This window comes from Cololabis saira, chromosome 9 (genome assembly GCF_033807715.1).
Source record: "Cololabis saira isolate AMF1-May2022 chromosome 9, fColSai1.1, whole genome shotgun sequence".
NCBI lineage: Eukaryota > Metazoa > Chordata > Actinopteri > Beloniformes > Belonidae > Cololabis > Cololabis saira.
The window spans coordinates 11,843,935-11,869,592 of record NC_084595.1 but is presented as its reverse complement, the minus strand read 5'-3'; the positions used below and the strand labels follow the sequence as shown (position 1 = coordinate 11,869,592).

At 40.3% G+C, this 25,658-nt stretch overlaps 1 protein-coding gene across 1 annotated transcript; it reads right to left on the bottom strand.

Annotated features, from left to right (window-relative positions):
- Nucleotides 1–561: 561 nt before the first annotated feature.
- On the bottom strand, nt 562–25,658 carry zgc:110329 (uncharacterized protein LOC550500 homolog). The gene is made up of 8 exons (XM_061729843.1): nt 25,380–25,658; nt 20,703–20,888; nt 17,564–17,638; nt 17,339–17,434; nt 15,811–15,927; nt 13,821–13,871; nt 3,394–3,510; nt 562–1,693 (listed from the first exon to the last, which is right to left on the bottom strand). The coding sequence occupies exons 1-8, from the start codon at nt 25,464–25,466 to the stop codon at nt 1,358–1,360; spliced, it is 1,065 nt and encodes a 354-aa protein (XP_061585827.1). The 5' UTR covers nt 25,467–25,658; the 3' UTR covers nt 562–1,357.

Here is a 25,658-nt window from a genome sequence, read left to right as displayed (position 1 = left end):
ACTCCCTCCCATTTCTGATCTCACCTGATCGTCATAAATAAAATGTATTATTACATTGACTAGCGTGTTTACAATTTGTTATACCAATTTATTTCCGTTAATTATAAGACAGCATGATAAATAAATAACAGTAAAATTATGACCAACCTCTCTCCTGAACTTCCATCAGGCAATTGGTCTGTCTGAATGTCAAAAAGGTGAACTGATTCATGGTGACATGGTGAGACAGGCGGAGACCATAGGCTGTATAAAACCGGCATAATATATATATATATATATATATATATATATATATATATATATATATATATATATATATATATATATATATAAAGCTGAACAGCCAAAGGAGGAGGGACTGCAGTACTTCTTAACAAAAGATAACGCGATCCCTGACATGTCGTTGTGAAGAAGTGTCTCACTTTAATTTTGATCTACTGAATAATAAAGTCATTCGTTTAAATCGAATCAGTGCATTTCAAGAAAACCCTTTCAATTTTGACAAATAAAAAGAAGCCCAACCATGCAAGAAAAGTAAACAGTAGACAAAAATCAGCAGTAAAAGTAGACAAATTCAGTTTTATTGACAAGAACAGCTGTGCTGACACAAGGCAGGAGTTCGCTCAAAACAAAGCAGAACTCATACAAAACTGTCAGTTGTCTTTTACACGGTTTATAGTCTGTAGTTATTTTTTTTTGAAAAGATGGAATGAATAAAAAGATTATTGAAATGGAATAGCTTCTTGATGACAGCCTAACAAGTCAACAGTTTTTTTTTCCCTCTTTAAATTTACTTCATATAGAGTACAAAACATGCATCCCAAATGATTCAACAACTATCACTCTTACAATGTATAGTGATTACACAAAATCATAAAAAAACAGATATGACAACTTGTATACATCTGTTACAGATGCTACACGCAAGACGTACTTGGCTAGTTCTAATTTCCAAACAATGAAAAAACATCTTTTCAAACCACCGTTATCTATACGACCAAAGAGTACCGTCCTCTGTTTACTGGGCTATGTTTAAAATAGCCTGAGGTAAGCTTTAGCATATGAGACATGGCTCAATCAAGGCTAAAAAAATAAAAACACAAACAAGACAAAGAGTTTTTTTTTCCTAAAGAAAAGCCAATGTCACATTTTTCTGTTTTAATTTAGTTGTAAACAAATTCAAAGTGCCAAAGTATATGTGATCCCTTTTGGTCACCAAATCCTTCCCGATACAATGACCACTGTTCCACCGTGATGTAGTGCAACACAACATACCAAACAAAGTTACAAAGACAGGAAAAAAGGCAAAAAAAAAAAAAACTAAAAAAAAGGCAAAACCAGGCAAAAAACAAACCCTTTAGTGGTCCCTTTTCAGCTTCCGACCGACGTCGACCTCGTCCAGCCCGCTGGCGGATCTGGACTGCTGCAACTCCCGCAGCTGAGCGTGAGTGCGGGGCGGCTGCTTCTTCAGCTTCTGCAGGTGAACGTCAATGGGATCCAGTTCGGGCTCGGCGACGGGCACAGGCAGGTAGCCACCGTCCCGGGGCAGGCACATGCACCAGCCGGCGCCGGCCAGGTCCAGCTCGCTGTACTCAAAGTCGGACTTCTTCAGCTTGAAGTCCACCATGTCGACGGACTCGCTCATGTCCACCAGCAGGTTCCAGAAGATGCAGCTGAGCATGATGCCCAGCAGCTGCAGGCAGACACAACATCCTGTCATTGCACTTGTTCACTTGTTGTAGATTTTTTTTATTGACTAATGAAGGATGAGCCAAATAGGCCTGTGTTGAAAAAATCGATTTCCCAATTCTAAATCGATTCTCATGAATTCCTAAAAATCGATTTATATGTCTAAAGATCGATTTATTTATTTATTTATTTTTTTTTATGTTTTATGTTTTTTTTTAATGTATTTTTTTTCATCATTACATTACAACTTTTGGTTATTTTTTTGTTTATCCCCAAAAAAGTATTGTTTTGTTGGACACAAGAATAACTGGTGCCATGTTTTTGCCTTTAAATATGTTTACTGTAAAGGTATGAAAACATGAACGTTTTCAGTTATAATTGCATAAATTGTCTATATTTCATTACTTTATATACTGTCTTGGGGTTACATTTGCAAAAAATGCTAAAAACCAAATTCTCAAAAATGAAAAACACAAGTAGACCAAAAATGGCACAAATAAAAACGGAATGTAGGAAAAAATAAAACCGATTTCATCCGTCTCTGTTTGCTGCCCTGGATCTGTTTGGTAATTCTGACCCACATGATGTTTCTGAAAGCAGTTCTATCAGCATTCTGGGAGCTGATTGGTCCTTACAGCATCATTAGCTGCAATACTTGCTGTTGAATCTTAATATAATACTAGTATAAATATGTTGCAGAACTACAGTCATATAATTCATGCAACAGCTCAAAAAACAGTTATTTAATAACACTAACCCAAATCAATATCGGAATCGAATCGGATCGAATCAAATCTTGATAATCGATTCTGAATCTTAAGAATCGGAATCGAAACGATTCTTGACATTTGAATCGATCCCCAGCCCTAGAGTCAAACATGATCAATTACTCAACAGGTATTTTTCATCATATAATCGCCCCAAGTCAAGAATATTTTCCTGAAACAGGAATTGCAACAGTCCAATGACAACAGCAGGTATGGCAGCTAAAACATGCATATAAAGATATTTCTTTTGCCATTTTAGTATACACCACACGATTCTTCGGTATTCGCCGTACCTCTTTCATTTGTTTAGTTCATAAAAGATATTGTAAGTAAATAATTTACTCATCATTTTAGGTTAAAATACTTTGTTTCAAAAGTTGCAAGTGAATCTTCATCATATATACACAGTGTGAAAAAAAGAAATCCTGTATTAAAAAAAAAAAAAAAAAAAACTGACTCAAGATGCATCAATAATAGTTTAAATGTCTCACAGCAGCCCTCTAATTAAATGTGTTAAAGTTAAGAGCATCTTCAAATGTATTTTTTTTTTTAATTTATGTACAGTACGATACAATGTATTCTGCAGAAGTTGTGCTGGATGAGCCGAAGATATTTATTGTTATCTGAACCAGCTGCCACAGACACCTACATTTATGCAAAGGGAGATTTGTTTGCAGCGGCATGTGCAAGAGATAAATTCAGGTTTACCGAAATAAATCAACAAGATAAAACTGGCAAAATCCCTAAAGGAAGTTGCTGGAAACTTTGAGATTCATCTGTGTCGAAACAATCTTAAAGTGCTAAATACTTTAACAACTTTCACAGGAGGTGGTGATGGTGGACGGGCTGCAGTCTCAGTAGAAGATGTGCATTTAGTTCAAAAAGTTCAATTCAAACACTTTAGCTCTGGTGGGACTTTGCTTGAGTTTTCAATTACCTGCGGCAGGCCGATGGCGCAGCAGAGTGCGATGGTTATTCCAATGTTGTCATTCATCCAGAGGTTGACTGCATGGATGCAGCCTCGCACGTGGATCTTCTCTTGCAGGTCTTCACGCTGATGGGCAGAAGAGAGGAAGAAATAAGAAGAAAGTTTTACTTTTAACTCAAAGTCAAAGTCACTTCATTTTCACAAGAAAAGAAAATTCAACCAGTGAAGTTCTACAAACCCAAAGAAGCTGTACAAAGAGTTTGTTCTTACTTCAGATTTGACCTGCTTATTTGCAGTCAGAGGAAAAATCTAAAAGCTGTGGGATATTTTTGCTACACTATATTCTTTAAGAACTTAACATCTGTTAATTATCATAAGCTGTGTGATCATAATTCCATTCTCAAAATAAACTACTATTCTGAGGCTCTTTAATGTGAAATACACTCGTGCTAAAGTTGGATTTACTTATTTAAATCAAACAAGCCTTATTTATAGATGCAGCCACTTAAGCAACGGCCAGTCAATATCCACCAGGGGAAAACTCCCATAAGCCATCGATTTGTCAGATACAGACTTGGCTGGGAAGGTGTAAGGTCCATGCATGAAGTGGCTGCAGGAAGATATACTATACTGCAGCATATTAGATCAGAGGACAAGATGGTTCATAAATCACATGGTCATTACGTTGTGCTTGCATGAAAGCTTCACCAATTTTACCACGTCTTCCCTATTACCTAGTCTATTATGTTTTATTTGGACGTTCAAACGGGGCACTTTAGGCCAGTTTCAATTTACAATTTCATTTTCAGAAGAGTGAAAGGACCTGTTAAAACCTGTAACAAAAAAAAACAAACAAAAAAAAAAACACACACAAATGGGGTTTTTCCCATCGTACCTACTCGGCTCGGCTCTACTCTGTTTTAGAGGTTTTCCCTAAGTGATAGTACTGGTAAGCACGCCCGCCGATAGGGGGGGACAAACGGGTCTGTTGTCCCGGGCCCAGGGTAGAGGGGGGCCCAGAACTGAAAAAATAAATAAATAAATAAATAAATAAATAAATAAATAAATAAATAAATAAATATATATATATATATATTGTGAGATACCAGTCCTGTGCCCAGTTGATATTTGGGCCTTGGGGTTTGAGGTGGGTGGATAAAGAAGGGTGTCGGCAAGAGAAGTTCCAGTTTTTATCAAAAAAGGTTTATTTTCTTTAGTTTTTCCTCAGGCATAAAAAACAGAGACACATACTCAGAAACTGCCTCCCTCTAGCAAAAGAAAAGAACATCCAAGACTGTCAGGTGAGGCACCCTCTTAAATAACCCAAACCAAATTGGTCCAATTGGGCAGCTACCATCTGCAGGGGTTTACTCCCATCCATAAACATAACAATTTCAAATCACAAGGTAACAAAAAGACAAGACCACAAAACCTTAATCATTTAACAATAATCATAACACTTAAACATAATCCCACATAAATCCCAAACTGAAAAATGACAATAAATTGGTACATTTACAAATCCAATCACCCCTCACCTGTCTGACACATTCACACCTGTCTGCACTCAGCATGAATAAAGGCGTGGTCCCACTGCGGTGCGCGCCTCCGCAATGGGACCCAGCTGCCTGACAGCTGCGTAGCATGCAGGTGAGCAAATGCTGACCAGTTTTATTAAACAAAAACAAAATGAATTGTGACTAGTTAATACCACACCACATTGACTGCAACTAAATAAACATTACAATAAACCTTGGTCCCTGAGCTCATGAGGGGGGGAGAAATGTGCATGTTCACTTTCTCACACTTCCCTCCCCCTCTAAAGTCTCGCCAACAGGGTGGCGAGACAAAAAGTCTGCCACCACATTTTGCTTGCCCGCCCGATACTGGACCTTGAAGCGGTAGGGCTGCAGTGCCAGAAACCACCTGGTTATTCTGGCATTAGAGTCCTTCATCCGGCCAAGCCACTGAAGAGCTCGGTGATCAGTCTCCAACAAAAAGTCTCTGCCTAGCAGGTAATACCTAAAAGTGTCCAGAGCCCATTTCAACGCAAGGCATTCAAGTTCCACGGCGGCATATTTGGTCTCCCGGGGGAATAGCTTGCGGCTAATATAAGCCACCGGCTTCTGTTCGATCCCTTCCCCCTGGAGCAGCACCGCACCCAGTCCTACACCCGAAGCATCCGTCTGAACTGTGAAAGTCCTATCAAAGTCAGGGCTCTGCAGCACTGGATCTCGACACAGGGCCCCCTTTAGGTCATTGAAGGCCTGTTCCTGCTCAAACCCCCACTGCACCCGGTTAGATCCAGTTCCTCGGACAAGATCAGAAAGAGGGGCTGCACGGGTGGCAAAATCTGGTACAAACCTCCGGTACCAGCCCACCAGACCCAGGAATGAACGTACATCCTTCTTCGTCTGTGGCTGGGGACAGTTCCTGATAGCTTGAACTTTGTCTTGTTGAGGCCTTATCACCCCTCTACCCAGCACATGGCCCAAGTACCGGACCTCTGACTTGGCCAAGTCACACTTGCGAGGATGTACAGTAAGCCCAGCCCTCTTAATCCGCAGCAAAACATCAGCCAGATGACACAAGTGATCACTCCAGGTAGTACTATAGATCACAATGTCATCCAAATAAGCTGCAGCATAGGTCTCGGTGCCCTCCAGAACACAGTCCATAAGCCTTTGAAAGCTTGCAGGGGCCCCCTGCAGGCCAAACGGCATAACCACAAACTGGAAAAGTCCCTGAGGTGTTCTGAAGGCCGTATAGGTTCGGTCCTGCTCAGCAAGGGGCACCTGCCAGTACCCCTTACACAAATCCAGGGTGCTGATATAACAGGCCTTCCCCAGACGCTCAAGTAACTCATCCAGCCTGGGCATAGGATAAGCGTCAAAGTGTGACTGGGCGTTCACTTTGCGGAAGTCTATACAAAAACGGACACTGCCGTCTTTTTTGGGCACAAGGACGACTGGACTGCTCCACTCACTGTGGGAGCGTTCAATGACACCTAGGGACAACATCTCCTCTACCTCATCCTTAAGCAGAGGCAGAAGACGTTCTGGAATCCGGTACATCCTCTGCCGGACCGGTGTTGTATCTTTTAGGGAAATATGATGTTCCACCAAGGTAGTAAAACCTGGCTTTTCTTGGAACAAGCCCTCAGGAAGAACAGCCTGCAGCTCCCCCTGCTGCTGTGGAGCCAAGTGCTCTAGGTCAAGAGCTGCCGGTGGCTGGGCTGAGGGAAAGAACTGCTCCGGATGGTCCTCCTCTTCTCCCACAGCTTGGACCAATAACTGAGTGCTGTGCTGGGGACCTGGCTCCTGCCACTCCTTTAACAGATTGACATGAAACACCTGATGCCTCTTCCTCCGACCAGGCATGTCAATCTCATAGGTGGCGCACCCCACCCTGCGAGTGACAGTAAAAGGCCCCTGCCACTGAGCGAGCAGTTTATTCTCAGAAGTGGGTAGGAGCAGAAGGACCTTTTGCCCAGGCTGGAGTATGCGCTCCCGGGCAGACTTGTCATACCATACTTTCTGCCGGTGTTGCGCTTGCTCCATGTTGCTTTGCACCAACTCTGACATCTGCTCCATCTTCTCCCGCATTTCTAGGACATGGGACAGGATGCTGTGGGTTGTCTGGGCTTTCGGACCCTCCCAAGCCTCTTTCAGTAGATCCAAGGGCCCCCTCACTGCTCTGCCATATAAAAGTTCAAATGGAGAGAACCCAGTGGATGCTTGCGGTACTTCTCGATATGCAAACATCAAGTAAGGCAACCAACGATCCCAGTCCTTCCCATTGGCGGAGACATACTTGCGTAACATACCCTTCAGGGTTTGGTTGTAACGTTCAACCAAGCCGTCAGTTTGGGGGTGATAGGGAGTGGTCCTGATTCCCTTAATTCCTAATAAGCTATAAACCTGCTTCAACTTCTTTGACAGGAATGCTGTTCCCTGATCAGTTACAATTTCTTCAGGAATTCCTACTCTAGAGAAAAGCTGAAGGATGGCATGTGAGATAGTGGAAGCTGTCACTTTACGGAGAGGGAAAGCCTCTGGATATCGGGTAGCATAATCACAGACAACTAGGATGTAACGGTGCCCTCTCTGTGTTCTTTCCAGTGGCCCAACTACATCCATACCTATCCGCCTAAAGGGAATGTCTATGATTGGGAGAGGCTGAAGGGGAAATGGACTAGCCTTATGTTTGCTAGTGAGCTGGCAGATGCTACAGGACCTGCAGTACTCTTGAACATCTCTATACATTCCTGGCCAATAAAACCTGGCAGCCATTTTCTCAAACATTTTAGCTGTACTGAGATGCCCAGCCCAGGGGATGCTATGGCTAATAGAGAGTACACGTCTTCGTAGTGGACCGGGAACAACCAACTGTTCTGCCAAATTCCCCTCTGGCTGGTGGTACAGCAGCCCCTCTCTCAACAGAAAGGTTTCACCCACCAAATTAGGCTGAACCCCAGTAGACACACCATCCACACTACTGACATTGCTACGTGCTTCTTTTAATGTAGAATCCTCAACCTGCGCCTGCTTAAAACCCTCCATTCCACTCTCACAATCTCCACCGCCCGCCTGAGTGCTCTCTCTCAGTTTTAATTTCTGCAGAGTCCCAACGAGCTTCTCTCTGCGCTTCTGCCTACGACTCTTTTTGTTCTTGTCAGGAGACGTTGCTATCTCACTATCAGAAAAAGCCAACTCTTTCAAAAGAAATCTGGGGTCAGTTGACTGAACTTTTGTCTGTGATCTGGTTATGACCGTATTAACTGGTTTCTGGGCCTGAACCAACTCGGGTAGGATTAAAAGGTCCTGCCCCAGAACCACTGCATAACTGAGACCTCTCACCACTCCTACAGTGAGACAATAAATCTGTCCCCGCACCTCGATGTAAATCCGAGCAGCCGGATACACATGCTCGTCACCATTTACACAAACCACCGTCAGCTTTTTGTCAGGGAGATACTCTTTTCTGTCCACTAGGTGGGGCTGTACCAAGGTCTGGGAACTCCCCGTGTCAATAAGAGCACTGACCCTCTTCCCCCCTATTGCCACTATTACAGTCTGGAGCCTCATCACAATCTGCCCCTCTAACCCAGGGAGACAACAATTACCATCCTTTCTAGGCTGCCTGGCTGGACAGTTTGGCTTGATATGTCCCTCCTGGCCACACTGGTAACACACAGTTCTTCCCTTAGAAGAGGTAGACTGTCTATGGGACATCTGAGAGCCTCTCTCCTCTACTCTATTGTAGTCACTGGACCTGGGACCACTCGCTCCACCAGACCCGTCTGACTTACCCCTCGCCGGGGTTCGGTGTCCGGGATCACACCGGAATGTCTTTGGTCCACGGCGAGCAGCAACAAAGTTCTCCACCAGCTCTGCGGCTTGTTGGCCCGACAGCGGATTGTGCTCCTTAACCCACACTCGGACCTCAGGCAACAGGGTGCGGATAAACTGTTCCAAAATGAGGACTTCAGCTACCTTCTCCCCCGTCTTCTCCTCCGGTCTAACCCATTTACGGAACAGATCCTTCAGGCGCTGATAGAGTTCTCTCGCGGTTTCACCAGGCTGGATATCTGGTTCTCGGAATCTTCTCCGATAAACTTCCTCATTAATTTCGTATTTCTGCAGGATTGCCTCTTTAACTTTGGTGTAATCTGTGCTATCATTAATGTCCATCGCCACATAAGCGCCACGCGCCTTGCCACTGAGATAGGGCACCAGATACACAGCCCAATCATCTCTGGGCCATCGATAGGCGGTAGCCAGTCTTTCAAAAGTGACCAAATACTGTTCAATATCCTCACTCCCTTCCAACCTGGGGATGGCAGCCCGTGACCATGAAACCGGGGAAGCTCCAGCCCCCGACGAGCTTTGACTGGCTGACGATGTTGGCCGTGGTGATGCATACAACTGCAATGGTGACAATACGGCAGGTTGCTGCTGCGGCGGTCCAACGGCATGATGACCAGGCTGCTGCTGCTGCTGCTGCGGCGGCGGCGGTCCAACGGCATGATGACCAGGCGGCTGCTGCTGCTGCTGCTGCTGCTGCTGCTGCGGCCCAACGGCATGATGACCAGGCTGCTGCTGCTGCTGCTGCTGCTGCTGCTGCTGCTCCACTGGATGCTGGACGGGTTGCTGCGGCGGAGGTCTGGCAGGATGCTGACCCCCCTCGAAGTCCTCACGGAGCTGGTTAAGCTGAACCTGCACGCTCCTCCAGCGCTGCTCCTGCTTAAAGAACTCCCTCTCCTGAGACTTCAGTGTCTGCTGCAACAAGGCATATAGACCAGCAATGTCTGATATTCCTCCCTCCGCTCCAGGCAGCCCATCCTCCAGACTCACTGCCTCCTCTTCATCCTCATACCGGATAAGCCGCCGACAGGCCCCTTCCTCCTTGTCTCGGTCATCCATTGACACCCGAGTCCAACTCTGCTTTGCACCCCGACCTCGTTTTCCACCTCGTTTCCCCAGCGGCGTCTAGAATCCCACCACTGCCACCAAATGTGAGATACCAGTCCTGTGCCCAGTTGATATTTGGGCCTTGGGGTTTGAGGTGGGTGGATAAAGAAGGGTGTCGGCAAGAGAAGTTCCAGTTTTTATCAAAAAAGGTTTATTTTCTTTAGTTTTTCCTCAGGCATAAAAAACAGAGACACATACTCAGAAACTGCCTCCCTCTAGCAAAAGAAAAGAACATCCAAGACTGTCAGGTGAGGCACCCTCTTAAATAACCCAAACCAAATTGGTCCAATTGGGCAGCTACCATCTGCAGGGGTTTACTCCCATCCATAAACATAACAATTTCAAATCACAAGGTAACAAAAAGACAAGACCACAAAACCTTAATCATTTAACAATAATCATAACACTTAAACATAATCCCACATAAATCCCAAACTGAAAAATGACAATAAATTGGTACATTTACAAATCCAATCACCCCTCACCTGTCTGACACATTCACACCTGTCTGCACTCAGCATGAATAAAGGCGTGGTCCCACTGCGGTGCGCGCCTCCGCAATGGGACCCAGCTGCCTGACAGCTGCGTAGCATGCAGGTGAGCAAATGCTGACCAGTTTTATTAAACAAAAACAAAATGAATTGTGACTAGTTAATACCACACCACATTGACTGCAACTAAATAAACATTACAATAAACCTTGGTCCCTGAGCTCATGAGGGGGGGAGAAATGTGCATGTTCACTTTCTCACATATATATATATATATAATTTGTGTAAAAAATATGTAGTATTTGAGTTACATAAAAGCTTGTTATTTGTTTTCTTCCTAATTGGCCTTGTGGTCAAGAACCCCCAACACAAAAATGGTTTGGCCGCTGATCAAAATTTGATGTTATCATTTAATTCAACCATTATAATGGTCAAAATGTCCGGTCAGCACAAGTCTGGTGCTCAGAAAAGAAGAGAAAAGAGAAGAAGGGAAGAAGAAAAATAGAGGATTCTCTACACAAATATTTTAAAAAGGGTGGTGACGGTGAAGCTGGAATTAATAAAGTCAGCGTAGAGCAAGGTAACAAACAGCGCAGCCAACGTTTACCAACCTTGTAACTTAACCTAACTGGCTAGCTCTAATGTTAACGTCCATTAGCTTGTATAAAAACCTGAAGAGCAGAGGGAGAGGAGAGGAAGAGGAGAAGGAGAGATCCGGGCGCAGGGGGGCCCATCTTAGATTATTTTGTCCGGGGCCCAGGCAAGACTGTCAGCTGGCCTGCTGGTAAGTACCTCCTTTTTTTGTACCTACTTCCTACATCCTTTTTTTGTACCAACTCGGCTCCTTAGTCTTTCCAACAGGTGCTTCAAAACAGATGCAAAGAGTTTAGGGAGTTTTCATTTTCAAACTGAAACAAGACTATGTTAATAAACCTGTTATTTTACATATTTTATCCCTAAACCCTGGCCAACATGCAATCATAGACTGTAAAAAGAACCTGTTGTGAAATCACTCATGGCTTTACTGGGGAGGAGTTTTGAAAGATCTTTCTCCTGCACTATACGGAGCCGTGTTGCAAATGGCTCTTTTGTGCAGTTTAGAGTCTCGTTTTTGATGACAATTGGCTTGTAGCTTGTTGTCTATGATTTGGTGGTTGTTCAAAGGCAACATTCATACTTTTACGTCTCTTTATTTAGGAGTTATTGAGCATAGAGCTGAGAATCTGCCAATATCTGTCCAACTTTACCGGACCTGCACGATTCACGTATTGGAACAGTCTGGGGACAGAGAAGGGCGATCACTAACGTCACTCTCCTGCGACACTTGGGATTGCCGACTCAATTTAAATGATGTTACGCTTTTTGTGGGGCGGACACAAAAACAAAGAAGTAATGTCCTTTTCTTTATCATTTTAATTAAGTCACAAAATGAGCAGTGGTAAAGAAAACAATTTAAATACCATTTGGATGATTTATTATTAATTAAGTGACTGGAAGACATCAAAACAGTCATGTAGTGGCAGGAAGTTATACAGCTGTTGAAAAACTGCTTTCTCTATGATTTTACTAAGAAAGGAGAAGTTTAATACGGGCCTATAGCTGTTCATGACTATTCTTTTAGTGGCTTAAGGACGTCTGTTTTTAGGCACTGAGGAAAGATACCTGAAAGCAGAGAAGCATTTACAACATCTATAACAGGGTCGGCAACCCAAAATGTTGAAAGAGCCATATTGGACCAAAAACACAAAAAACAAATGTCTGGAGCCGCAAAAAATGAAGGCAACACATGCTGCATGTATCTATATTAGTTATAACTGGGGGAAGATTTTTTTTTTTCATTATGCACTTGTGTCGAGAAAAAAGTCGAAATCTCGAGAAAAAAGTCGAAATGTCGAGAAAAAAGTCCAAAAGTTGAGAAAAAAGTCGAAATGTCAAGATTAATGTTGAAGTACAATTTCGCCAAAAAAATTGGAATGTTGAGAAAAAAGTCGAAATGTCGAAAAAAAAAGTCAAAATGTTGCGAAAAAAGTCAAAATCTCAAGAAAAAGTTGAAATGTTGAGAAAAAAGTCAAAATGTCAAGGAAAAAGTCAAAATTTTGAGAAAAAAGTGGGAATGTCAAGAAAAAAGTCAAAATTTTGAGAAAAAAAGAAGAAAAAAAAGGAGAAAAAAAAGAGAAAAAGAAGAAAAAGAGAAGAAAAAAAGGAAAAAAAAGAAGAAAAAAAGAAAAAAAAAGAAGAAAAAAAAGAAGAAAAAAAGGAAAAAAAACAGTCAAACATATTTGAAAAAGCTCCAGGGAGCCACTAGGGCGGCGCTAAAGAGCCGCATGCGGCTCTAGAGCCGCGGGTTGCCGACCCCTGATCTAGAAGATCCGAGGACAAACAATGTGGAACACTTTTCAAAAACCTGTTGGCAGAGTATCAAGGCAGCAAGTGGTGGAGTTCAGGTGATGTATGATGTCATCCAGGTTCTTATGGGTGACTGGACAACATTGTGTGAAACATATCCTGCATCTAGCATAGGAGCAATGACTGTCTGATTTTCTGAATTTTGTCAGTTAAATCATTGCATTCACGGTTGGATAGAAGTTCGGGGTCCACAGACTCAGGAGGGGTTGTTAGCTTGTCAACAGCAGAGAACAGAATGCGTGTATTATTGTTGTTTTTGGCAATGATATCAGAAAAATATGATTGCCTTGCATCCCTCAGCTCCATATTATGTATGCTTAGTCTCTCTTTTTAAATGTCACAATGACTGTAATTTAGTTTTCTGGTGTGATTTCGTTGTTTGCCACCTGTGTTCAGCTTTTCAACTCTTTTTTTCGTAGATATGATTCTACAGGCCGACGCTGCAGGGACACACACACATGATCCACTGAGCGGTGCCCCTCACTCCTTCTTATCTTCTCCTCTTCTCTTTCCTTTCCTCAGATCAACCCCCAGTTATTAATTAGAAGTATCTCATCACCATCATTGTTCTTGTACAGGACTGTCTCAGAAAATTAGAATATTGTGATTTTCTGTAATGCAATTACAAAAACAAAAATGAAAAATTACAAATCAACTGAAATATTGCAAGCCTTTTATTATTTTAATATTGCTGATCATGGCTTGCATCTTAAGAAAACTCTAATATCCTATCTCCAAAAATTTGAATATTCTGGGAATCTTAATCTTAAACTGTAAGCCATAATCAGCAATATTAAAATAATAAATTTAACCCAGGTTCTGCTCAAGGTTTCTTCCCTCCTATAGAGGAGTCTTTATGTGCCATTGTTCCTTCTAATAATTGCTTGGGGGTCATGCCCTGGGTCTCTGGAAAGCGCGTTGAGATCATTTGTGTTGTAATAAAAAATGCTTATAAAATCAAATCGAATTAAATTGAATTAGCCCAGCATAAGTTAAACTAATAGTGGAGGAAACATGATTGGGGACAAAAAGAGAAACATTTATGTTGTGATCATGTTGTGATTACCTGATCATTCAGAGTTTTGTAGCCACAAAGGGTGTTGATGACCTCTCCCACCTGTGAAACGAGCCAAAAAGTCAAAAGTCAGGAACCAGAAAAAGGTGATCCCAGATAATAAGAGATGGTACCTTGCAGAAGGTAATGATCCCCGTACGGAGGTGTTGTTATCTGTCCCTGCCAGCTACGGCATACACTTGAAATAATGGCTGCATCTATGGCAGGTAGGACTGATAACAGCTCAAAGCTAGGACACACTTTTGAAACATCTTTTCGGCCCCTGTGAGTTTGTGAGTTTGTGAGTTTGTGTGCGTGTGTGTGTGTGTGTGTGTGTGTGTCTGTGTGTGTGTGTGTGTGTGTGTGTGTGTGTGTGTGTGTGTGTGTGTGTGTGTGTGTGTGTGTGTGTGTGTGTGTGTGTGTGTGTGTGTGTGTGTGTGTGTGTGTGCGTGTGCATCATTAATTTATCCAGCAAAGCTCCACTGCCTCAAGAGATTATCAGTGCTTTGAGACCTGAGTCTCAGTGAGAATGTGTTATGGAGGTTAAACGGGGCCACGAGGGGCCAATGTTTCAATTAGATAGATATATCTCCACAGCACCGTCCACCTCTAATAGCAGCACAAAATGCTCCTCTTCAGTGCAGTCTATTATAACAGTTATAACTAAGGCAATTCTAATTAATAAGAGTTACTCTTGGTTTGATAAAGTACAAGACGTTATTATCCAAGTGGATTTTCTGTGGATTTAAGCTGGCTATCTACATGTGTGACCAGCAGTCGGCTATGGGCAGCCGGTGAAGGTCAATGGCAGCTTTATGTGATCACATGGTACAGGCATTTGTTTATTATTTAACTGAAGGGGCTTCTCTAAAATGCGTTATGTGAAGGTGGAATTATTTATTATTTAACTGAAGGGGCTTCTCTAAAATGCTGTGCAAACATAAATCTATACAGAATGCTTTTTGCTGCCCATCTTACAGGTGGCTAAATGCTTAAAGGCTTACGCTGCCAGCTGCAGTTATATTCCAGGTGCATCAGTTAAAATGATCGAGGTATTCATTTCCAAAGTCCTTTTAACTAGAAGCAGGCCTTTACTACGGAAAATGATCAAAAACCTCCCAGGAGGTATCTCGTGGTTTGTCTCCAACTAAATTACAAACTGTGGTGTGGAAAACAAACCACCTCTGTCTTTCTGCCGTGTAGAAAAAAGGGAACTTTCTTTATGCCCAAGACTTTGTATTGACTGGTAATGAGAAATAATGTTTACTAAACCTCAAAGCACATATGGATCATACCTGGTCAGATCAGGCAAGCAAAAGTCATAGTTATTGTTCAATAAAGGTGTCAGAATCTGTGTTTAGTTTACAAGGGAGTAAATATGTATGGACCTTGTGATGGGCTTACCGGCCAAAAATATACCTGGATTTTCTTGCACTGACGCATTTACAGGGTCATGTACAGGGCAGGGAGAGAGTCTTGTGGTCATAAATGTTGTTTTATTGTACTTTATGGGAAAGTCTAGCAAGAGTTAAGTGTTCTCATGGCAACAAGCTGCAAGAGTTGTGTATCATTTTTGCGTCATATAGATCTCTTACATAACCATGTCACAAATCCTTGAATTTAGACAGTTTAAAGGTCACGCAAATTAATTTAAGAAGGAAAAAAATGAATAAGAAGTTGTGAAAAAAATAAAACATGGTTTGCCACCACTTCCAACTTATTTTCTAGGTACATGTGGGACTAATGATGGTAATAAAAGCTGTGTAAATATGTGTAAACAGTTGTATATTGCACTTGGAGCTGATGCTTCTAGGTCTGTTTATTCAATAAAGTAAGTGTGAAAAGCAACTAGATCAGAATCAAAGGCCCTAACTGATCTTTTCTCTTTTGATTGAGACCAAAAGTAACTGAATACAGCCGTGAACCGCCCCAGGAGAATGAAAACCATCTGCTGGTGGAGGTTCCTACAGCCTGAGTGTGTAGTAGTGTTGCCAGCACTCACCTTGTGTCGAATACAGCAGGTGTAAGGAACCCCACAGGCCAGAGGGCCCGTGCCATTGCAGAAATGGTACTGGTTGACTCCCCAGTCCTTATACTCATCTCCCCCACAACAGGAAAACTGCAAAAAGGGAACAAAAAAATAAAAAGTCAAAACCCAGAATCAGATGAAATATACTAACAAAATAAAAAAACGCACAAGCAGTGAGATGCAGCCTCTGCTGTTCACTCGGAGCAGAGTTCACTCCCCAACCTGCCATCACACTCTACAACCCCCCAACTCCCAGACAGACCAACTCCGAGTGGATCCATCCCTTAAAGAAACGTCACTGTCATCTGCACGAGATGCTCACACCAAGACTGTTGCTCCTCTAACCGTTACGGGCGTTTCCTTTGGAAAAATAATCCTGTGAAGTTTCCTACATGTTGAGATTTTTCCAAGAACGACCTGCTCATCTCTATTATCCCCTGATCTGATCCGCGTCCTGTTACACCAGCCACCACAGAAAAAAAACAGATAAAACCTAAATGAAAGGATGGACACAGGTGCAGAAGGAGGATTTACTGACACAAAAAATAGATCAAAAATGGAGGAGGATATTAACTAATTGTTTTTTGACCTCAAAAAGATTAAACGTTCATTAAAAAGCCTTTCGCCAAAGCAAAGTCACCTTAAACATCCATTTTTGATCTCTCTTCCAGCACTGGGAACGTTTAAGGTTCGCTGAGAAAACTTGGAGTTACAAGTGCGTTTTAGAAGCTTAACCATATTGCATTTGTCAGTTACTGTGACTTAGATGAAGATCAGAGCATATTTTAGGCCAAAATAGTGCAAAAACCCAAAAGGTTCACATACTTTTTCAAGCCACTGCAGCTCTATTAGTAGCGGTCCCTCAGTCAACCCCAAGAAAGAATTCTGGTCTTGAACTCAGCTGAATAGTTGTACATTTCATTATGATTCATTATAATAGACAACCAATTACAAAATGCAGGTCATCTAATAAAAAGGAAATGAAGCACTAACAAAAGCAGAAGATTTAAATATCACATCATTATTTTATTGGTGTTCTGCAGCTCTTTTGCAGAGACATTAAACCTGTAGAAAGTTTGTTTCATTGCTACACCAGCTTCAGTTTTACCATCATAGCACAGATGAAGCAGAATAAACATTTCCTTCATTTTCACCTTTTGTCTTCATTTGATTTGTTGTTAAAGAAACCTTTACATCTCTGCTGGAGCTCATTTCAGATCAGCAAAACATTTCAGAGATGTTTGTCCTTGCAAGGACTGAAGATTACGTCGTTCTCAAAAAGCTCTACTTGTCTTGCTGGATGTCGTCAGTATCTCGTGCATCAATTATGCACCAATACAGAGGAGGCGTGACTGCATTTTTGCAGTGAGATGTTTTTTGTTTCTTTTAACATGCAGCGTGACACAAAAAAGAGGAACAAAAAAACCTCTAACTGGCACAACCCACTTTTTTTTTTAATATCCCACACCTATCAAAATAACAATAATGAAAATGGTTATACCTTTTGCTGTACATAGTCTAAGATGTTTTTGAAGTCAAGATCATCGTAGTAGTGCTTTATTCCTTCTCGTATACTGCTCTGGAACAAGGCAGACGTCTGGATAAAAGACAGAGGTTATGAACACAGACATAAATGATACTGCAGTTAGAGAAGAGTCACAATCTCCTAATATTCCCACTGTTGGGCTAAATATAAAGACGTAACAAGATGGAAGACAAAATTTACCTTATTTGCGAAGATGAGCGACAGGACGAGAGCTACGGCCTGCAGAAGCAGCAACACGCACAGAACACACAGGAACTGTGGAGAGAAAGACTCATTCAGCTACATCTCTCCAAGGAGGAAATCCCTACTATGGAGGATGGTTGTTTCTGATTGAAGCATCTTTCTGCGGTGGAGCCGTTTCATTGGGGGTTTTTCTGAACCATTTCTCATCAGTCCGCTCTGCTCTTGGATGTGGCATGTGCCTGGATATCTTTGGCTATGGTCAGACTGCAGCCCAAGTCAGACATTTAGAGCCATTCAATCAAATCCCATCTACCTGTCTGGTTGTTCATATATCACAATCATATAACCAGTACTGGAGTTGAGGGGGGATGAGGGGGGATGGCATCCCCCCGGAAATAAAAACGGTCAAAATCATCCCCCCTGTAAAACTGCCATCCCCCCTTTCCATCCCTTATGTCATTTCATCAATGAATGTGGTTTTACTGCTATTTCAACATTTAGAGTCATCACCAGAAAAATAACTTATTTGACAATTTTCACCTGTTTCAAGTAAATTTTCACTTGAAATAAGTAGGAAAATCTGCCAGTGGGACTAGATTTATCTTCTCATAAGCAAAAAAATCTTGTTCCACTGGCAGATTTTTCTACTTATTTCAAGTGAAAATCTACTTGAAACAGGTGAAAATTGTTGTTTTTTCCAGTGATGAGTCTTGTTTTAAGTGTAATAAGATTTTTTTTACTAAAATGAGACATTTTAACTACAAATAAGACAAATATTCTTGTTAAGATTTTGAGTTTTTGCAGTGATCCATTTTACTTATCCTGTGGACAGAGTCATATTGATAAGTTCAGAAAACTGTTTTTTATTGTTGTGTTTTGATGTATTTGATGTAAGCCCAGTGGATATTTAAAGCTTACAGAAGGCTGCATTTAACTGCTGCTATGTCATTCCTGCAGTATTTCTGCAGGTGTTTTGGTCAGTCATATTATTTGTAATATATTATATTATTTGTAATCAGCACAAATTATCTGTCCCCATATGAGAAAATCCACCATCCCCCCTGATTCTTTTTTACAACTCGAGTACTGCATATACCACAATCATATAACCCATGTAAACAAAAAAAATTAGCAAAAACAAATATATTAATGGTATTAAGCATTAATATATATGCAGACAAAAAAAATGCTACTGCTGAAAGAAAACGTACTTAATAAATTAAAAAATTAAAAAAATCAACAGATTTGATGACGACCAACTATTCAGGAATATTGTAAATTTGGAAAAAGATGTGGCCAGAAACTGGAAAGACACAAGACCTGTGACAGAGGACAGAGGACGAGGTCTCTCTGCAGATCAGAGACACTGATGCAGTCCTCCAAGATAAAACTGTTTAACCGCTCCATCAACAGGCCTTGACAGGAGCAAATTGCATCAGTAGTAACAGTAACACATTTGAAATCATTTTACATTAGTGACGGTCGTTGATGAAGCAGCGGAATACAAGAGTTCCCTGCTGAGCCGCCAGCCTGTCCTGCAGCTCATAAGAGCTGCCGGCCTGCTGCTCTGGTTGGTCTGGCAACGGGGCTGAAACCTGAAGATAGGTTGACTGGTTATTACCAGATAAATGACTGCAGTGGGAGAGTGAGAGAGCTAGACATATTTGATATGTGAAGTCCGATGTGGAGCAACAATCGGCCAGCAAGTCTCACCGCTGTCGTAAGCAGCTTGAATGATCGGTAATCCAGAGAATGACGAAAAGGTTAGAGATATAGAAGTACTGTGTAGTGTAGAAGAAGTGTAGACGTAGGGCTGAATATTGGCCGAAGTCATATTAATACTGTCTAAGACGCTTCCTAAATGGACACATTTTCTCTTTCCCACTCGTTACAAAATGTTAAATAAATGGCTTTTGTGACTGAAAGCAGTAAGTAAAGCGTTATGGCAAGTTATTCTAATACCAGTACCAATGTGAATTAAAAATGAATTAGCATCAAAAAACAGCTTAAACAACTGCAGGGCTCGGCCTTTGTTAAAAAGTATGAAATTAAAAAATTACTGGTTAATTAAAGACTTAATAAATCAAAAACCAGATACAGTAATAACCGTTGCACTGCAGTGATGGCTGGGCTTCAGGTTACAGCTGGAGAATATGTATCAGAGCGGGATTTTCATGCAAATCTAAGCAGTCAATTTAATTGTAGATTGAGGTCATTCCTCACAAAAACATGTAAGACCTTTCTGATATAAAAACAGCCACAATCCACTGTTTCAGGGAAACAATGAATTGATATTTTTCTCATTAACTTTCATGACTTTTTTAGGAAAAATCAAAGCACACAGACATCACTGACTTTTTCAATGCTAACATTTCATTTTCTTTTTCATTTCAGCTTATGTAGGTATTGACTGTTGCATAGCAACCCCAACTACACATCACTTCTCCTTTTTGAGCTTCTTATATTCACAAGACCAGCAGTTGTGTCCTGTCCATGTGAGGGTGGGAAAAAAAGGGCATCTGACTGTTCATCAGATCTATAAACTGCTGCACAAATATTTCTTTCTATATGAAAAAAAATGAAGTAAATGTACAGGACTGTCTCCGAAAATTAGAATATTGTGATAAAGTCCTTTATTTTCTGTAATGCAAAAATGTCATACATTCTGGATTCATTACAAATCAACTGAAATATTGCAAGCCTTTTATTATTTTAATATTGCTGATCATGGCTTACAGCTTAAGAAAACTCAAATATCCTATCTCAAAAAATTTGAATATTCTGGGAATCTTAATCTTAAACTGTAAGCCATAATCAGCAATATTAAAATAATAAAAGGCTTGCAATATTTCAGTTGATTTGTAATGAATCCAGAATGTATGACATTTTTGTTTTTTTTTTAATTGCATTACAGAAAATAAAGTATTGTATTTTGAACCTGCACCTGATAAACCTGATAAAGGTATTTGTTTAATTTTATGTTGCACGCAGGTCACTTATGTTATGTTGTATTGCTCGAAATAAAATATGAATTGAATTGAATAAAGAACTTTATCACAATATTCTAATCTGAGACAGTCCTGTATATCACATGTAACAAACTTTGCAGACATGCATTTGCCTCCAGCATCCGTACCATGTGGAGCAGGGTCTTGTTGTCCCTCAAGGATCCAACCATTCCCACTACGGACACGGTGAACATGACCAGCCCCAGCAGGATGAGCACCACAGCAGGAGCCAGAAACAAACCCTCCAGGGTTCGATTCTTCTGCCTTTCCACTTCCGCATACACTCCCACACAAAGCACACAGAGACCCATCAGCTGTGTGAAAAGAAAGCAGAAAAGAGAAGGCACTCGTTAGACCTGTGAAATACATGCACCCAAATTAGGGGGTCATTTCAAAACTTCTGCAGTTCCTGATGGCGGGTGAAACAAGTGATGGATTCATTTGAATCAGGTGTGTTGGGACAGGGAACACATCAAAAAAAGACACCAGTGCATAATTCACTTGCTTTCAGTTTCTTTTGCCACTATTTGCTCGATTACAGCAAGAGGATAATAACACGAGTCATGGCGTGTTCTTGAATGATATTTTGAATCAGCATAAAAGACAGTAGACTGTGTAAAACAGTAAAACAGAAGACTGTGTCCTAATTTTACAGCATTTACTATTTACTACTTCCAATCCAGTTTATTTGGAGGTCATTCCAGGACAAAGTGATCTGAAGGGATCTTGTAAATAAAACATTCAATGTTTCTTTCTAAATCCCTTCCTGACTGTTTGACTCTTTGTACCCGTGTGTCCTGAAATGACCTGAATGTTGACAGCAGAAGTTACAGGGAGTGAGAGGATGTTTATAGACAAATAAAGAACTGGGCTTGAAATTGTACTTATTTTGTACTTTGATTATGGTATGTAATCATAATCACCACCAGCTCCAAGTACACCTACATTCATAAGCTTGTTTTACTCTTGATTTAAAAGCTTTATTATAACACATATTACACTTTAAAATGCATTAATGTAGTTTGTAATTAATCATTATGTAATCTGCTAAATATCAATCCAAAGTTGTCTTTACCAGGTGATGTTTTAAAACTTATATCTAACAGGTAAAAATGTTGACTTAAACTAAGTTGTTGCTCTGTTCAGTTTTATTTTGAAAAGAACATTTTAAAAAGCCTTGAAAGAAGCTGCTTTCAGTTAGGAAATTTAAAGAAACCTGTCTTTTTCTTTTTAGACAACCAGATTTCGGTGTCTTGTTGGGAAACGTGGTGCTGCAGCATCTCTTGCCTCTGCAGGTGAGTCTCAACATGAGGCGGACTAAACCACTTTATGCAAAGCTGCAAGGGGCAGAGAAGCTGTTTCTGTTGTGTGTTGGGGGTTTTATTTATTTTTATTATATTTTAACAGTTATCAGAAAAAAATCATTTTAAGCACCTGTTTAAGGTAAACCAAGGGCACCATATCTCTTTGGTCCATCAGTACATGGTTTCAGTTTTACCCTCACTATGACACCCCTGTGAGCTTCCTAATCAACACCAACCTGTGGCTTGTGAGAACATTTACTGTATATGATGCAGAAATATGAGAAATCAATGAAAACTTATGTTGAAAACTTTGGCCCAAATTCTAACATGTTCATATGCAATAAACTGATTTTTTTTTTCTTTTTCTTTTTTAGTTTTAACAAAACACAATAGTATATTTGATACATTTAAAAATGAAGGACTCAGTAAATCCATGCAGGTGGAGGTGATTAGACTAGAGATGCACCAGTTGGTCCACTTTTATTATTTATTTATTTATTTATTTTTTATTTATTTATTATTACATTCAGACAAAATGTGAAACTCTTCTCCAATACGGTTGACGTTACAGAGGTTACAGAATCTCTGACTTCTATCCAGACCTTTATACCTTCCAGTGACTTTTGGTATTGTGCTGTTATTCGTCCTAAAATTACAAATGGCCTGTCTATACTTTTGATTTTGACATAGTAAGTACTGTACTAAGTACTTTTACAACCTATGACGTTGCACAGTTGTGAATTTGTTGCAATAACTACAGCGCCACTTAAAAAAATAAACCTGACATTTTACTGTACGGACCCATCAAGTGGCATTTTATCTAGTTTTATGAAACTGACTCCGGGATACAAACACACTATCAACCCTTTTGAGCATCTCCAATGTCAAAAACCTTGAAGTACAGTACAGCAGGAGCAGAGGAAGCCTTCAATCTCCCATTTCTAAATTACCTCTTCCTCAGGTGATGTGCTGCTCTGTGCTCCTTCAGCCACTCGCTGAACAAAATTGTAGTAGATTAGTCAGCCATGGCATTTACAGGAAACAGCCATTATTAGGATCATTACAGTAATGCACCAATGTACTATGTATGTGTGAGGGAGAAAGGGACTGAAACAGAGTACTGCACAGGGCTCTGCAGCCATCAATTTCACTAATTTGCATGATAAGAATAAAAACCATGGAGGTGGAGTAGAGACATTGTGCAAAAAAACTAGAACTATTGCTAACCCCCACAAAGTCACCAAACTGTTGGTTTGCACAGAATATTTGAGCCAAGTCATGTGTTCAAAACACTATGACAGACTTGTTTCTATTTTTACTAACGAAAGATTACTCCCCTCTTTATTTATTTTTAATCTCAAACGCAGGCATTCTGCTTATAAATTGAGAGAATTTAGTTCAAGTTTAATTACTCCCCCAAATCCTCTGCATGGGATTATCAAACACCTCTTGTTTTGGTTTGATGTGATAAAGATGATAATAAACCAAAAAAGGATCTTGAAAGACCACCCCAAACAAAAGCTGAGCTTTGACCAATGAACAGTGACACTCTACAAGGCCCAAACCTGCGTACAGCAACAGCATGGATGAGTAAGCGTTGATGCAAAGTCAGAAATGTGCCATCAAGCCCACGGGACACTGCAGCTTCATTTCTTTCATTAGAATCCCACTTAAACTGCATTAACCAAACTCCAAATTCCCACGGCAACGATATCTTTAATTAAGTCTAAATGTCTAGCTTGAAGCCAAAGGTGCCTTTGTCCTCAGAGCTGAGCCAGTGCCCTAAATCACAGCAGCCAGTAGAAGAGAGTAGAGACCACCACATCAGGGTGGGGGGGAGGGCTTCCCTTGAGATTTTCACAGAAACGTCAAATAAATATGTTTTTAATAATCATAAACACATTTCATGTCTGGACAGACTGTTTCTAAAACTACCCAACCAACCCACCTTACCAACCAAATTATATTAAAGGATAATTAATTAATTCATTCATGAATTGTTGCAGGGAAATAGTTGTAAACTGAGGAACTGTAGTTTCTGAACAATTCATTTAGGCAGGTAATTACCCTGTTTGTAATTGAATTAATGAATTAATATTATTTCGAACATGTATATAAAAAATAAAAATAAAAATAAACAGTAACATCTTCATATGCACATAGGTTCGAAAAAGGAGTAGGAAGAAGTATACACTTTATCCTAGTTCCTTCCTACCCCTTTATAACTCTATGAATTTACATTATTGCTATTATTATATCTACACAATATCCATATACATATAGTCTATATAAATACTACGTAAACATGCCTATTACTACATAATTATCCATATAAGTATATAGAAAATATAAATTAATATAATATAATAAATTACATAAATATTATATCAATAGAAAATACAAATATTATATAAATCTATATAAATATACACTATATAAACTACATAAATATCCCTATAAATATATATATGCTACATACATAATAAATATATAACATATATTACATAATTATAACTATCCATCTCAGCATCTCTCTGTGAACATTCCTCTGATATTTTTTGGTAGATGATTCCTTGCTTTGAACATTATTTGCGCTGTTTTGTATTTAAATTGTAATTAACAGAAAGCATTTTTTTCCAATAATAAAAATAATAGTTTTATTATTGTTCCTATTACACCATTTATTATATTATTATAAGACGAGCTCCTCAGCTTGCTGTTTGTTTGTTGTTTTTTTTAAATCGGCAAACTCAAATCATCCCTTTAAGCGCATCCAACGCCCTGCACCACCGTGCTGTGTTTCTCCCTGATCGCTTTGCATTGTTTCAAAATCAGACACAATCACGAGTTCATCGTTAAATAATTTGTGGATTTCCCACTCGTCTCCATCTACAGTTTCATTTGAATAAAAATGCACCGTATTTAAGATATTTATCGTCTACACTGACATTAACCCTTTCCTAGCTCGCTGGTAGTCACAGATTCCCATACCAAATTCCAATCAAATTCTGTGTAATTTAATGTTTCATCGCTCATCGATTCATTCGAATAAATACTGCTATGATCGATGTTCCTTTGCTTATCATTATAGTTTTATGGTGGATTCGGCGTGGGTATAATCCAACATAGGGGCATTGCTATAAATAAACTCCCATATAAACACCATTTCACGGTGAGAAGCTATCGGGTTGAGATCCGCTGTTTGTGAAGGCAAGGTACTGATTTAAAATGAAATCACATCCAATGGTAGTCGTGGTTTTCATTTTATGTATACGCCGAAATGCACAACCAACAATATAGATTCACAATATGAATAGATAAATATATTGCATATTCTCAATGTGTCTGGAGAAGAAGGTAGAGAAAAAACGAAAATTATTTGAAGGAAGTTTGGTGGAGACGCTCCTGCTTGGCTCAACACTATCCCATTTAGCACACTGTTGCTGTTCAAGCTGACCTGTATTGGATGCACACATCCTAAACCGGGGTACACACACTTACCGAGAAGATCATAGAGTAGATATTGAGGGTGAATTTGATGAAGTAGTAGAAGTGGTTGGTTTTTCTCATCTCAGAGTAGGACGGCATGGCTGCTTCCTTTTACCAAGCTAGCTCGCAAGCTCGCCTTCGTTTAATGTAGTAGAGCTGGAATTTTTTTCTAAATGAAATATCCGTAATAACACAAAGACACATTTATGTGTTATAACTAGATTAGTGCGTGAACAGCAGCTTTCATTTCTTGTATAATAGACGACTGATTGTAGCCGTCGGAACGACAGC

Excerpts from the sequence above, each read along its gene's own strand:
- zgc:110329 (XM_061729843.1), bottom strand. The coding sequence starts at position 25,466 with ATGCCGTCCTACTCTGAGATGAGAAAAACCAACCACTTCTACTACTTC. Across the intron at positions 20,889-25,379 it reads TCTACTCTATGATCTTCTCG|CTGATGGGTCTCTGTGTGCT; the intron begins GTAAGTGTGTGT and ends CTTTTCACACAG. Across the intron at positions 3,511-13,820 it reads ACAAAACTCTGAATGATCAG|CGTGAAGACCTGCAAGAGAA; the intron begins GTAATCACAACA and ends TCTGCCCATCAG.